Source organism: Heptranchias perlo, chromosome 8 (genome assembly GCF_035084215.1).
Source record: "Heptranchias perlo isolate sHepPer1 chromosome 8, sHepPer1.hap1, whole genome shotgun sequence".
Taxonomy (NCBI): Eukaryota; Metazoa; Chordata; class Chondrichthyes; order Hexanchiformes; family Hexanchidae; genus Heptranchias; species Heptranchias perlo.
The window spans coordinates 10,518,368-10,533,119 of NC_090332.1; the positions used below are offsets into that span (position 1 = coordinate 10,518,368).

General features: G+C 46.7%; 1 protein-coding gene across 1 annotated transcript; it reads right to left on the bottom strand.

The window, feature by feature from the left end:
• Positions 1-1,801: 1,801 nt before the first annotated feature.
• LOC137324299 (3-oxo-5-alpha-steroid 4-dehydrogenase 2-like) lies at positions 1,802-14,514 on the bottom strand. The gene is made up of 5 exons (XM_067988441.1): positions 14,429-14,514; positions 9,815-9,978; positions 7,632-7,733; positions 4,565-4,714; positions 1,802-1,869 (listed from the first exon to the last, which is right to left on the bottom strand). Exons 1-5 carry the CDS (start codon positions 14,512-14,514, stop codon positions 1,802-1,804), a joined length of 570 nt encoding a protein of 189 aa, XP_067844542.1.
• Between the last annotated feature and the right edge of the window lie 238 nt (positions 14,515-14,752).

Sequence of the window (14,752 nt, forward strand, 5' to 3'; positions counted from 1 at the left end):
CTCTTCGGCAAACGGCAGTTGATGCTAGCTCAATTGTTAATTTTAAATCTGAGATGGATAGATTTTTGAAAACCAGAGGTTTTAAGGGATATGGGGCTAAGGCGGGTATATGGAGTTAGGTCACAGATCGGCCATGATCTCATTGAATGGCTTACTCCTGTTCCTATCTTCCTATGTTCCTATAATAAAGTTTCAACACTCTACAGGGAGTGGGCTGGCTAGCTGACTGGCAACAGCAAGGGCACTGGCAGAGTAGCAAGGGTGGAAGGTCGGAGATCAGTGCGGGGGGTCGGGGATCGTGGGGGAGGGGTCGGTCATCGGAGGGGGGTTGGAGATCGCGTGTGTACCATCGTGGCAGATAAGCTTGTTGGGCCTGGAGGAAACACTCCTGCTCCTCGTGGCCCACAAGCAGTGCAATAAAGCAGTTCCCTGTTGATCTGAGCCTTCTCGCCTCCTCTTACATGGTGTGAGGCAGAAGGCCCGGGAATCCCGGACTTCACGAGTTAAAAATAAAAAACCCATTAAAATGGAGGGCCGCAGCCTCCTTGAGAGCTTTCACTGACCAACCCGCCTCCTGAGAGCGGGTTGGTCACCCGCCCCTCGACCTGCCCCTGTTAAAACCGTAAGTGGGTGGGTTAGGGTCGGGTTTTAGGGTGGAAAGGTAGGTTGATTTTGTGTTTTAACTTTGCGCAATGGTTTGTTATTTAATTTATTTCATTTCTTTTTGCCTGATCTGGCCCTTCACACCTGGTTTCACCAAGATTGAAACAGAAGCCGTGGAAAAGCCGCCCAGGTAAGTTAAAAATCGTTCTAATCCCTTCATCTGTCACAGGTAAAGTGCCTTAAGTACCTCAATGAGGTACATTTGGTTCTTTAATTATAATCCCGCCGGCTTTAATTGCTGGCGGGACTTCCAGATTCGGGATGCCCGCGCGCACATAGGTGCGTCTGTGGGAAACTCGGAAGTCGGCGGGTTGGAGCCAGTTTCCGAACCCGGTCTGCATTTCTGCAATTTTCACAGCCCCCCGCCACCAACGCACCCGCAATTTAAGTTTAAAACTGAGCCCCAGGAGTTCATGCTCCTCAGGCTCCAGTGGGACCCGGCATATCAGTGGTGCCTGGGTTACCTCCACTCATTTAGCTTACTTACAAGTAAAAAAAAACAACAGACTTGCATTGATATAGTGCCTTTCATGACCTCAGGACGTCCCAAAGCTCTTTACAGCCAATGAAGTAACTTTTGAAGTGTAGTCGCTGTCGTAATGTAAGAAACATGGCAGCCAATTTGCACACAGCAAGCTCCCACAAACAGCAATGTGATAATGACCAGATAATCTTTCTTTTAAATGACGTTGGTTGATGGACAGGACACCAGGAATGGGAGTTGTCACCCATGACCTTCATGACTCAGAGGCGAGAGTGAGCCACAGCAGACAGCTGTGTAGGCCCCACCAATGGGATCCAGGCCAGACAAGTAGCCTGGATTGCCAAAGAGAGGATTTAAAACTAAAATTTAAAGACAAGCCATTTATGCCGTTTCTCCCGGGGTTCCTTCAATCTCCCTCCGAGAGCCCCAGGAGAAATTCAGTGTCAAGTACTTAATTGGTATTATGATTCCTGAAAACTGACAAAATCTAGCACTTGAATGTATATGGACAGAAAAATAATTGTACACATCAGTTAGAATATATATAAAACAAATATCCTCTGTAAAATGTAAAAAATCTTCTTGATTTTTAATATGTCAGGTTTGATTTGAGAATTGCGTCCTGAACTCGACGCTGTATCTCCCAGATGTGTTTCAAAATATAAGAGGAATGATAGCTTTCCTTGATTTTGGGTAGTCATCAAACTTTTCCAGATAATATCCAAATGTCAGGAAAATAAAATCAATCAGTACAATGCAGAACAGAAGATAGTGAGGCATCAACAGTTTAAAAATAACAGGGAAGAAAACGGAGTGCCATTGAAATGTTGGCAGTGCGGCAGGATGGAACTCCCACCTGCCGCTCTGACCTGGCAGTGACCCCGTCCTAAATTAAGTCTTTTTTTAATAAAAGGGCGGTGGAAGCAGATTCAATAATAACTTTCAAAAGGGAATTGGATGAATACTTGAAGGGGAAAAAATGTACCGGGCTATAGGAAGTGGGACTGATTGGGTAGCTCTTTCAAAGAGCCGGCACAGGCACGATGGGCTGAATGGCCTCCGTCAGTGCTGTATCATTCTGTGATTCTATGGAAGGGAAAGGCTCTTGCACCTATAGTAGGGTAACAGGGTCACCTGCCCCGTGTGGAGGCATCAGAATCTGTGAGTGGCACCCTGCTGCTCCGAGAGGGGGAACCAGACCAACCTGAAGATAAAGGCAAGGCCGTGTTTCAGCATTTGTTCCCAGGGCAGCAGTGTCAATAACAGTAATCCGTTCCTGTGTTGGAGGCTCTCAGCAGACATGGGTATCACTGGGCGTATCAGGAAGCATCTGGCAGGATTTCTGGCCATAGCCCCGGAACTCTCCCAGACACGCCCCAAACTGCTAGCAAAACGTAAGCAGGGTCGGCAGAAGAAGCACACTCCCCCTCCTTCCCCCCCCCCCCCCCCAACATCTGGATTTCCCAATTTCTGTGATTGTTCGAAACCTTCCTTCCTCCCTGTTTTCTGACAATCCCTCTCCCCTCCTCCCATCGGAATGATCTTGGAATTGTACTCCCCAGGATTATGCAATTGCTGGGCTTCTTTCTTCAAGTAGGGTACAGCGCTAAATCCTGATAAATCATAACTAGTTTACATTTAATCATTAGACTCCTGGCAGGCTTGGGAACCAGACAGTTTTACAAGTGGCAGCTCATACACCGTATTACTGAAATAAACTTACTCAGAGAGTGGTGAAAATGTGGAATTCACTGCCACATGGAGTGGTTGAGGCAAATAGCATAGATGCATTTAAGGGGAAGCTGGATAAACACATGAAGGAGAAAGGAATAGAAGGATATGCTGATCAGGTGAGATGAAGTGAGGTGGGAGGAAACTCGTTTAGAGCGTAAACACTAGCATAGACCTGTTGGGCCGAATGGCCTGTTTCTGTAAAAAAATCTATGTAATTCTATGTAAAACTGTGGAGGCTCCAAAGGGGATAAATCAGAACTTCAACACTTCAGATAAAAGTGACAAATGTGCAACTCTTTGTACAGAAGCCCATTTGGTCATTCATTCAATAATTCAATATATGATTAAATAATAGAAGACAAGAATAAAAATATGTAATTTTAGATTAATTAGGTTTCCAAATTGTTCCCCGGTCTGTAAGTGCCCTCGTTAGTGAGAATTAAAACGAAATTTTTCAAATATGGCTCCATCCTGCCCTCTTCCACTCTACACTCGTGCAATATCCAGCAGAGCTCACCAGATAGTGATCAAAAGTAGTAACCTTGGCTGATTTTTCTCCCTGGAACCCAAGGCACCAAGACCAATACTTGTGCTTCAGCTTCTACCCCATCTAATATAGGAACATAGGTACAGGAGTAGGCCATTCAGCCCCTCGAGCCTGTTTCGCTGTTCAAATAGATCATGGCTGATCTGTATCGTAACTCCATTTACCCACCTGGATTCCATTTGCCTTAATACCCTTGCCTAACAAAAATATCACCTACCCATCAGTCTTATTTCAATCCCATGTAAAATAATGGAATCACTTATCAGATTATCTATACAATAAAAGTTTAGCAAATAGCAGTCAACATCTTCAGAAGGGGATGATTCTGTCTGATCAACTCCTCTGACTACCCCTAGTGGACTGTGGTAAGCCTTATGATGGTTGTAACTGAATTTCCAGAAGGCATTTCACAAAGATCCACAGAAAAGGCTTTGGGGCTGATTTTCATTTCCCACAACTGCCTCTTTTTGCGGTAGCTGGATAAAAATTTCAACAAAAAAAAATCACTTGAGGCACACCCGTTGTAATTTTCGGACAGGCCTTGATTTAGGGCAGCCAGCCTTCCCACCCGAAACCAGCAGGGGCCTAATTAATATATTAAAATGAGGGTCCTAAGAAATCATTAGGACCAAAACGACACTTTTATGTCAATCAGCACTGCCCTAAATCAATAGGTCAGGAGGCAGCCATTTGCAATTTTACTTAAAGGGATCATAAGCTGCTGTCGGCTAAAGCTGGAAACACGTCTAGAAATTATATTTTCTTAATTATTTTGGGGATTTTTAAGCCTTAAAGGCACCCCTAATTTGAACTCCTCGCTCCTAGGTGTGTTCTTTGTGTTTCCCTGCCACTTCAATCTGCTGCTCCATCGCTATCCTTCAAGGCTGGGATTTAAACTCGGAGTTCGCTGCCCTTGGCACAGCTCACAAACACATTGGGAGTCATTTTAACCTCACTCACCAGGCTTCACTGACTTCAGTGGAGAGTAAAATCGGGCGGAGTTTAAAACCGGCATTGCACCCGATCCAGTCAGTTTCCCGATGGGCGAGCTAGGTTAAAATTGCCCCCATTGTGCCACTGAGTTCGCTCTCGAGACTGATATTATGAACACATAAGATGCAAGCTCACAAATTACCTGTGATAGTGCCAAGCACGAGTTCCCGAATAAGAGGCAGTGAAAATGGCAAAAGCAAAGGCTGGCAAAGTAGAAGTTGCAACGGCATAACCAAACCACGCCACTATTTCACCAAAGTAATTGGCTCCCGAGACACATTCAAATAACCCACCTGCAAAACAGAGGATCACCGGTCATCAAAAGTTCTGTCAGCTGCTTATTGATTATTTTAAACAACAACTTGCCTTTAACGTAATAAAACGTCTCAGGGTGCTTTTCATTACAGTTTAGACTTATTGAATGCAACCCAGCAGGTTAGATGCAAGGTGATATTTACGGTTTACAAATCCAGTGCTTCAACATTCTAGTAATACAGCATCAATCACTATCTGGATATCACCCAGGTTGAGAAGAGTCAGAGAATAGATGAGGTAAATGAAGAATTAGTAGATAGATGATACCAAGCTTAGTTGTATAAAACATTGGTTAGGCCACAGCTTAAGTACTGTGTACAGTTCTGGTCACCACATTACATGAAGGATGTAATTGCACTAGAGAGGGTACAGAGGAGATTTACGAGGATGTTGCCAGGGCTGGAGAATTTTAGCTATGAAGAAAGAGTGGACAGGCTGAGGTTGTTCTCTTTGGAACAGAGAGGTGATTTAATTGAGGTGTACAAAATTATGAGGGGCCTAGATAGAATGAATGGGAAGGACCTATTTCCCTTAGCAGAGAGGTCAATAACCAGGGGGGGGGGATAGATTTAAAGTGATAGGTAGAAGGATTAGAGGGGAGCTGAGGAGAAATTTTTTCACCCAGAGGATGGCGGGGTCTGGAACTCACTGCCTGAAAGGGTGGTAGAGGCAGAAACCCTCAACTCATTTAAAAAGTACTTGGATATTCATTTGAAGTGCCGTAACCTACAGGGCTACAGACCAAGTGCCCAAGTGCTGGAAAGTGGGATTAAGCTGGATAGCTCTTTTTCGACCAGCACAGATACAATGGGCCAAATGGCCTCCTTCTCTGCTGTAACTTTTTCCATGTTTCTATGATGAATATTGTAGATTGTAGAAGAAGGTAGACACTAAAGGAGGTAAGGAGTTCCACAATTTTGAGGACCCAGAAATGAATGAGTTGGATAGAATAACAAGCCTTAGAGTGCAACTGCACCCAGAAAACCATAGGGCCCATTTCCACTTATTTTTGCCCGATTTCATGTGGATGAGAGATGGGTAGGGGTGGAACATTTGCCAGGCATTATCACTTTCCACCAACAGTGCTAGTGGTTGTTGAATATATCCACATAAATATGGACGGTGTATTCAAAGTAAGTGGCAATGGTGGGATGACATTGATCCACGATAACAACACTGGGTGCAAGGGATTGTTACTGGTGTCCAGCAATGCTACAGTGGGCGGGAGGAACTTACAAGTTCCAAACACCCGACTTCTCTCCAGTTGCCCTGAAGGCAGCCAAGCCTGCTCTGCCGTTGAGAGAGCCTCAGACCTGCAGCAGCAGATTTTCCTCCTCCTGCAGCTCAGGCTCTGCAACATAGGTAGGAGCCCTGCTGGGATCCCGTTCAAACGGTTGTGATTAGGCTGGCCCTGGGAAATTGGCCAGAGTGACAAAGGGGCGGGCAGACGTCTGAACCTGCAGCAGATACAACGAGATTCCGTCAAAACGGGAAATCCCACTCGTAAGTCTAATGTTCAGTGTAGCAAATTACAAACATTAGGAATCGCTACACAGGTCCAGAATCTAGCACTGCAGAAGTACAGGTCTAAGTCGGTTGCTCTTTTCTTTTTGGGAACCAGGCAGTACTCGGTGTTATTCTGTTCTTCTCCATTGCAGCTTTCAAATAAAACTTAGTTTCTCTCCAAATTTAGATCCCCACAAAAAAAATTAAAATCAATTCTGATTTGGTCGATATGTGCCAAACTATAAGAAAATGGCTGAGCGTTTCCTCAGGATTGCGGCGGAGAATGACAGAAAATGCAGGCGTAAGGCCTATCACGTCCATCACGTCCCAAGGCCTCCTTGGGAAAAATGGCAGTAAGCTCCAGGAAGCAGTGATAACGGCCCTGGGCCTTGTAATGACCTCCTCTCCCTCCATTTCAGCCGCCCTGTGCCTTCTTGTACAGGCCTCAGGCCTAGGGTTGTCAGCTCTGGTTGGACATATTCCTGGAGGTGTCATCACATGATCTCCTGCCTCTAACCGCCCTGCCCCCACACTCCTGCCATTGGTCGACCAACATGCCCATACTCGTGGCTCACCGCCTTCCCACAATAGACTCTTCATTACCCGATTGGATGATTCTTGACTGTCAGTCAAACAGCCTTTTCCCCATGTCCAATATTTTTATAGTTAGTAAACAAGGTGTTCAAAGAAAATTTTTAAAAACCACAGTTTTTTAATGCCCCTATGATTTTTCTCCTGGGTTTCTTGCAGCAGTGTCCTGGAGATTAGTCCTTAATTCCTGGAGACTCCAGGGCAATCCTGGAGGGTTGGCAACCCTAAGCTGGGAGGATAACCTAGCAAATGTGTTCAGTAGATCTGTGGGCACGTTCTGATAAGCATCGAGGTAAAGTTCAACACTGTCAAGGTAAAGTATAAGACAAAGTGGAAAAACATTAAGCAGATTTGGACAAAAATAAAAACAAGAAAAGTTATGGCACAGAAAATGAGGGAAACATGAGCTAATTTTTTTAAAAGAAATTTCCAGAAGGAAAGAAACAAAAATTAGGGGAAACAAATTTATCAAAGAGCACTTGGACAAAGAAAGCAAAGGGAAATAAATTAAGTGGAAGATGGAGGCAAAAATTAAGGAAGTAAATAGAAAGGATTCTAACGCTGAGGGTAGAAGGAGATCTGCAGTTTGGAGAGGGGTGGACAGAGGGTCCTGGGATACTCTGTGTGGCACAGCCATATCATTTCTAACACACCGGCAGGCTTACTTTCAGTGTTCAACAATACGCAAACATTCTACATCAAATAATACCACTTTGGAGAAATTGCATTATTTGATACTGAATCCTAAAATGTTTATTATCTTTGTTCCCTGCGTTTCAAAATTGTGGAAGGTGTTACCTTGAGGAATATAATATCCCACGTCAACAGCTTTCCTTAGGTTCAGTATTATGTTGTCACTGTGAATGTTAATTGTTATTCCCAACAAAAATAGCATAATACCTAAAATACAGCAAGACAAAAATGGCTAATTTATCATAGTCCGAAAATTAACAGGAACAAACATAAAAACATAGAAAATAGGAGCAAGTGTAGGCCATTCGGCCCTTTGGGCCCGCTCCGCCATTCAAAATAATCATGGCTGATCGTCTAACTCAGTTCCCTGTTCCTGCATTTTCCCCAGATCCCTTGATCCCTTTAGCATTAAGAAATATATCTGTCTCCTTCTTGAATACATCTAATGACTTGGCCTCCACTGCTTTCTGTGGTAGAGAATTCCACAGGTTCACCACCCTCTGAGTGAAGAAATTTCTCCTCATCTCGGTTCTAAATGGCATACCCCGTATCCTGAGACTGTGACCCCTGGTTCTGGACTCCCCAATGTGTTTGTGTTCTGAATTAAATGACCAAGAATGAAGCATTTATCAACATGTAAAGCCAAAATGAAGTCCATTTTTGTTCTGTCATATAGAAACATTACACAAGGTGAATTCTTTCAGTTCAATCATTTATCCTATGTGACCCTATGATCTTAGAAGTGCCTTGATTGAAGCAAAAGAAATCTGGTTTTGTCAAAATCCACCGTACAAGGGCTCCTTTCTGCCTGTAGGGGAGCATGTTTAGCAATAGCAAAGATGGCAGAGAAAAGATGACATGCAACATACTTTTAAAACAAATATCCACATCCACATCTACCTAGAAAAAGCTGACCAACAGCTTTAAACTACCTGACACAGCCCCAAAAAGCTATCAGCTCCCAAGCACCACTAAATATAAACTTATGATGTGTGAAAACAAATAATTACACTGAGATTGCAACAGGACAAATGTCCTTAATTGGGTTTGTACCTTAAGCTGTGGGTATGCCCATGATTTTTTCATTCATATTGGAAGAGATAGACTAAAGGAGTAATTCTTCCAGGTCCCATGCCCAGAGTGGAGGTTTTCTAGATAGGGTAGGGATTGGGCTATAACACTGTAGGGCCAATTCTACAGTCCCATCTAGCATTTCTATGTAGGTCCATGGGATACCTCCCTAGAACATTAAAAATGTTATGTTCAAAGTGGTTAATTGTAAATATTTTTTTATTTTGCAATTGATACACTTTTAATCTAAAAAAATAGAAAAAACATGACATTTGGGTTTTCAACAGATTGACCAGACCATCACATCCCCAAAACCTACTATACTAATCACTCCCCTCTCTCACAGAGGCACTCTGCCATCCAACTTTCCCCAACTCACAGATCTATCCTGTAACCCTCACCCAGTTCACACACGTCTCTGCCTCCAGCAACCCCAATTGACAGATACATCCTCCCCCCTCCAACACTTCCACCTGCCCACAAAGGCACTTTTCACTCCAACTTCTCCCCCAATCACAAAGGCACTGCCCTCTCCAACACCCGCCCCCCCCACTGCTCCAACTCCTCTGAGGTCATAGGGGCACTGGTTTGGATCCTGCTCTGCATTGCTGCATTTGTGCATCAAGCTTTTCCAAACCTATCATTGATGTAACGACAACTTGTTTGGTCAGTTACTTTCTCCCCTCCTCAGTTCCCTCATTGGTCCTCTTGCTGAACTTCCCACCTCCTCTAGCCCATGCTATCTATTTCAAAGTCCTGAATTTCCCCTCCCCAAACTTATTAATTTTAATCCTCCCTCCCCTGTTGTATTCACTCTCTCTGTAAGGATAGCGGTGCCAATTCAGTTTAGATGAAAGCTGCCCCAAAATTTGGTCCAATGCCCATGGCCCTTGATATCACGGGTTTATTGGTCAATTGTCTGGTCCCAATGTTTTTTGCCAACTTTTGGAATATTCTCACCCTCCAACCTACTCTCACCAAAAGGTGGCACCCAAATTAAAATTTGATACCAATGGAGGGATCAGGGTGCTGGCATGATTGGGGTGATCGGGAGATCAAGGTCAGAGGTGGGATCATTAGGATATGCAGGACTAGACTGCATTTAGTTTGAGGGCTGCAACATTAGCTCACAAGAACGATAGTTGGTCTTAAGCCATAATAATGAGTACTCATGCCCTATATTTTGAATGTAGAACATTTACAGGGTTTAGATTTACCTGAGATAAATTTGAAGTCAGTATGCCATTTGTCATCATAATGAGTGCAGTAGATCATGGTGTATCCCTGAAGGTAGCCATTAAGAGTACAGAATATACAAGCGAGGATAACCACTTTGAGAGGTGAAGGACGTCCAGTGTTGCAAGTTGCATAGATAAATATCCTTAAAAGTAGAATTAACAAAATATCTTCTCAGGAAGATTGCAATAAAGAAAACACATAGAAGAAACAAACTCCTCTGAGTGCAGAAAGCCACTTAATTTGCAACATCTGGTGAGTCTGCTTTTTTTCCTTCAAATTTTATCATAGAATCATAGAAAGTTATGGCACAGAAGGAGGCCATTCATCCCATCATGTCCGTGCCGGCCAAAAAAGAGCTATCCAGCTTAATCCCACTTTCCAGCATTTGGTCTGTAGCCCTGTAGGTTATGGCACTTCAAGTGACCATCCAAGTATTTTTTAAATGCATTGAGGGTTTCTGCCTCTACCAACCTTTCATGCAGTGAGTTCCAGACTCCCACTACCCTCTGGGTGAAACAATTTCTCCTCAGCTCCCATCTAATCCTTCTAACAATTACTTTAAATCTATGCCCCCGGTCATTGACCCCTCTGCTAAGGGAAATAGGTCCACTCTATCTAGTCCCATCATAATTTTATATTCCTCAATTAAATCTAGCGCTGATCCCGCGCTCCTCTCTCTCCTCTCTCGCCCCTCCTTTTATCGCTGATCCTGCGCTCCGCTCTCTCCTCTCTCGCCCCTCCTTTTATCGCTGATCCCGTGCTCCGCTCTCTCCTCTCTCGCCCCTCCTTTTATCGCTGATCCCGTGCTCCTCTCTCCCCCTCTCGCTCCTCCTTTTATCGCTGATCCCGCGCTCCTCTCTCTCCTCTCTCGCCCCTCCTTTTATCGCTGATCCCGCGCTCCTCTCTCCCCCTCTCGCTCCTCCTTTTATCGCTGATCCCGCGCTCCTCTCTCTCCTCTCTCGCCCCTCCTTTTATCGCTGATCCTGCGCTCCTCTCTCTCCCCTCTCGCTCCTCCTTTTATCGCTGATCCCGCGCTCCGCTCTCTCCTCTCTCACTCCTCCTTTTATCGCTGACCCCGCGCTCCGCTCTCTCCTCTCTCGCTCCTCCTTTTATCGCTGATCCTGCGCTCCTCTCTCCTCTCTCGCTCCTCCTTTTATCGCTGATCCCGCGCTCCGCTCTCTCCTCTCTCGCTCCTCTTATCGCTGATCCCGCGCTCCGCTCTCTCCTCTCTCGCTCCTCCTTTTATCGCTGATCCCGCGCTCCGCTCTCTCCTCTCTCGCTCCTCCTTTTATCGCTGATCCCGCGCTCCTCTCTCTCCTCTCTCGCCCCTCCTTTTATCGCTGATCCCGCGCTCCGCTCTCCCTCTCTCGCTCCTCCTTTTATCGCTGACCCCGCGCTCCTCTCTCTCCTCTCTCGCTCCTCCTTTTATCGCTGATCCCGCGCTCCGCTCTCTCCTCTCTCGCTCCTCCTTTTATCGCTGATCCCGCGCTCCTCTCTCTCCTCTCTCGCTCCTCCTTTTATCGCTGACCCCGCGCTCCGCTCTCTCCTCTCTCGCTCCTCCTTTTATCGCTGATCCCGCGCTCCTCTCTCTCCTCTCTCGCTCCTCCTTTTATCGCTGATCCCGCGCTCCGCTCTCTCCTCTCTCGCTCCTCCTTTTATCGCTGATCCCGCGCTCCGCTCTCCCTCTCTCGCTCCTCCTTTTATCGCTGACCCCGCGCTCCGCTCTCTCCTCTCTCGCTCCTCCTTTTATCGCTGATCCCGTGCTCCTCTCTCTCCTCTCTCGCTCTTCCTTTTATCGCTGATCCCGTGCTCCGCTCTCTCCTCTCTCGCTCCTCCTTTTATCGCTGATCCCACGCTCCTCTCTCTCCTCTCTCGCTCCTCCTTTTATCGCTGATCCCGCGCTCCTCTCTCTCCTCTCTTGCTCCTCCTTTTATCGCTGATCCCGTGCTCCTCTCTCTCCTCTCTCGCTCCTCCTTTTATCGCTGATCCCGCGCTCCTCTCTCTCCTCTCTCGCTCCTCCTTTTATCGCTGATCCCGTGCTCCTCTCTCTCCTCTCTCGCTCCTCCTTTTATCGCTGATCCCGTGCTCCTCTCTCTCCTCTCTCGCTCCTCCTTTTATCGCTGATCCCGTGCTCCTCTCTCTCCTCTCTCGCTCCTCCTTTTATCGCTGATCCCGTGCTCCTCTCTCTCCCCTCTCGCTCCTCCTTTTATCGCTGACCCCGCGCTCCGCTCTCTCCTCTCTCGCTCCTCCTTTTATCGCTGATCCTGCGCTCCTCTCTCCTCTCTCGCTCCTCCTTTTATCGCTGATCCCGCGCTCCTCTCTCCTCTCTCGCTCCTCCTTTTATCGCTGATCCCGCGCTCCGCTCTCTCCTCTCTCGCTCCTCCTTTTATCGCTGATCCCGCGCTCCGCTCTCCCTCTCTCGCTCCTCCTTTTATCGCTGACCCCGCGCTCCGCTCTCTCCTCTCTCGCTCCTCCTTTTATCGCTGATCCCGTGCTCCTCTCTCTCCTCTCTCGCTCTTCCTTTTATCGCTGATCCCGTGCTCCTCTCTCTCCTCTCTCGCTCCTCCTTTTATCGCTGATCCCGCGCTCCTCTCTCTCCTCTCTCGCCCCTCCTTTTATCGCTGATCCCGCGCTCCGCTCTCTCCTCTCTCGCTCCTCCTCTTATCGCTGATCCCGCGCTCCGCTCTCTCCTCTCTCGCTCCTCCTTTTATCGCTGATCCCACGCTCCGCTCTCTCCTCTCTCGCTCCTCCTTTTATCGCTGATCCCGCGCTCCGCTCTCTCCTCTCTCGCTCCTCCTTTTATCGCTGATCCCATTTTCTTTGCCATTCTGCCACAGAGTGGTTGGATATGAATTAACACCCTTAATTCTCTATGTGGTAAGTTTTCAATCTTGACCACACAAACTAGGTACCAATTGTGAAGGAAAATCATTGATTTTTCTGTTGAACTACATCGGCTCCCCTTTCCCAACACATCAAATTCAGTATCCACCTCCTTGATTACAATTCTTTCCATGCCCTCAATCTAAACGATCCTTGCGACGCCCTCCAGTCCTGCATGCCAGTCTGTGCCCTGGCTGCTTATGCATTCCCTCTCCCTTCACTCCACCATCATTGGCAAAATCTCCAGTTGTTTCAGACCTGCTCTCTAATGTTCCATCTCCCTAAACCCTCCCACCTTTCTACATCTCTCCACCTTTAAATGTTCTCCTCAAAGCCTTTTTAACCATACTTTTGGTCATGTCTCCTAATTCTAAATCAATGCTTGACAGTTACTCCTTGAGATATTTGTTATATGGCAGGGGAAATGTTCTGTGTGTCTGCTGGCAACAGACCACGTCATCCATTGCCAGCGAATATTAGAAAATCACAGTTGTGTTGTCCCCAGCTTTCTATCTCTGCCACCACTTGGAAAATTCTACAGGTCCAAGTTATTTCTAAATGGTTCAGAACTGATGCAAATCCTGCCTGACATGTCAGGGGTTAATAGTACTCAGTTCTCTGGTATGAGCTCAGTTGCATCACTATTCAAAGCACCTAGCCTTGGCAGGAGATTTCGGGCTTGATTTTCCTATTAATTGCTGTCCAATTTACATAAGAAATAGGAGCAGGAGTAGGCCAATCGGCCCCTCGAGCCTGCTCCGCCATTCAATAAGATCATGGCTGATCTGATCCTGACCTCAAATCTAAAGAACACAAGAAGTAGGAACAGGACCCGGCCACTCAGCTCCTGGGGCAGTAAATGGAGTAAAATGGGGCAGTGATGCCTACCACCTCAAAAATGCCAGTTGAACATTGTGTCAAAATGAACCTTCCAAAAAAAAATCGCCAGCCCGCTTTACGACCCACTGGAAGTCTGCTCCGCCACATTTAAATGGGTTAGCCTTCAATTCCTAGAGACTCCAGGGCAATCCTGGAGGGTTGGCAACCCTCGTTACCCTTACCACTCGCTGAATGTGCAAATTGTCGACAATGCCCAACTGAGGATCCTGCATGTACATTCAGCGCATCGGGGAAGAGCTCACAATGCCTTTGTCCTTCGCCACTCCACCATCCCTGACTTAGGTGCAAACACTGGAAATTACTCTTAACAGTGTTTTACAATGTTTTTTTATAAAGCTGTAATTAACTTTTTTAAAGTTGATTTAAGGTTTGTTTCAGAAGTTGCGACTCACTTATCTCTCAGTGCCGAGCCTCGCTCTGAGACATGGGGCGGAATTTTAATTAGCTGGTGGGTTGTCAGCGGGGGGTGGGGGGGTGCGGGGAGTGCGGAGGGGTCAATGGGTGCGTGGGAAACCCAGAAAAAAACCCACTACCTTTCTCCACACGATCGCGATCTAATTGATGGCCCTTAACATGGCTTCCGGGTTTGCCGTCTGAAAGCCGCACAGCGGGCGGTCTGCGCACTCGCATGAAGTGCTGTCAGCGTGAGTGTCTGTATTTACAGGGCCAATGATGCAATGGCTTTTGTTGGAGAAACGAGCAAATCTGAAGACAATGAAGCAGGCGAGGAGCAATCCTGCCTCAAAGTTTAGTGGTGCCTCACTTGAGGTGTTATTGGCTGGGTGAGGAGGAGGAGGGAAATATTCTACCCGGCCGACAGGAGGAAGCGCCCTGCCTCTGCCACCAAGAAGGCCTGGCTCGAGGTGGCAAAGTAGATGACCAGCAGGAGCAACATCTCCCATACTTGGGTCCAGTGTAGGAAACGCTTCAGTGGCCTAACCAGGTCAGGAAAAGTGAATACACTTATTGAGTCACCTACATACTTTTTTTTTATTCGTTCACGGGATGTGGGCGTCGCTGGCAAGGCCAGCATTTATTGCCCATCCCTAATTGCCCTCGAGAAGGTGGCGGTGAGCTGCCCTCTTGAACCGCTGCAGTCCGAGTGGTGAAGGTTCTCCCACAGTGCTGTTCAG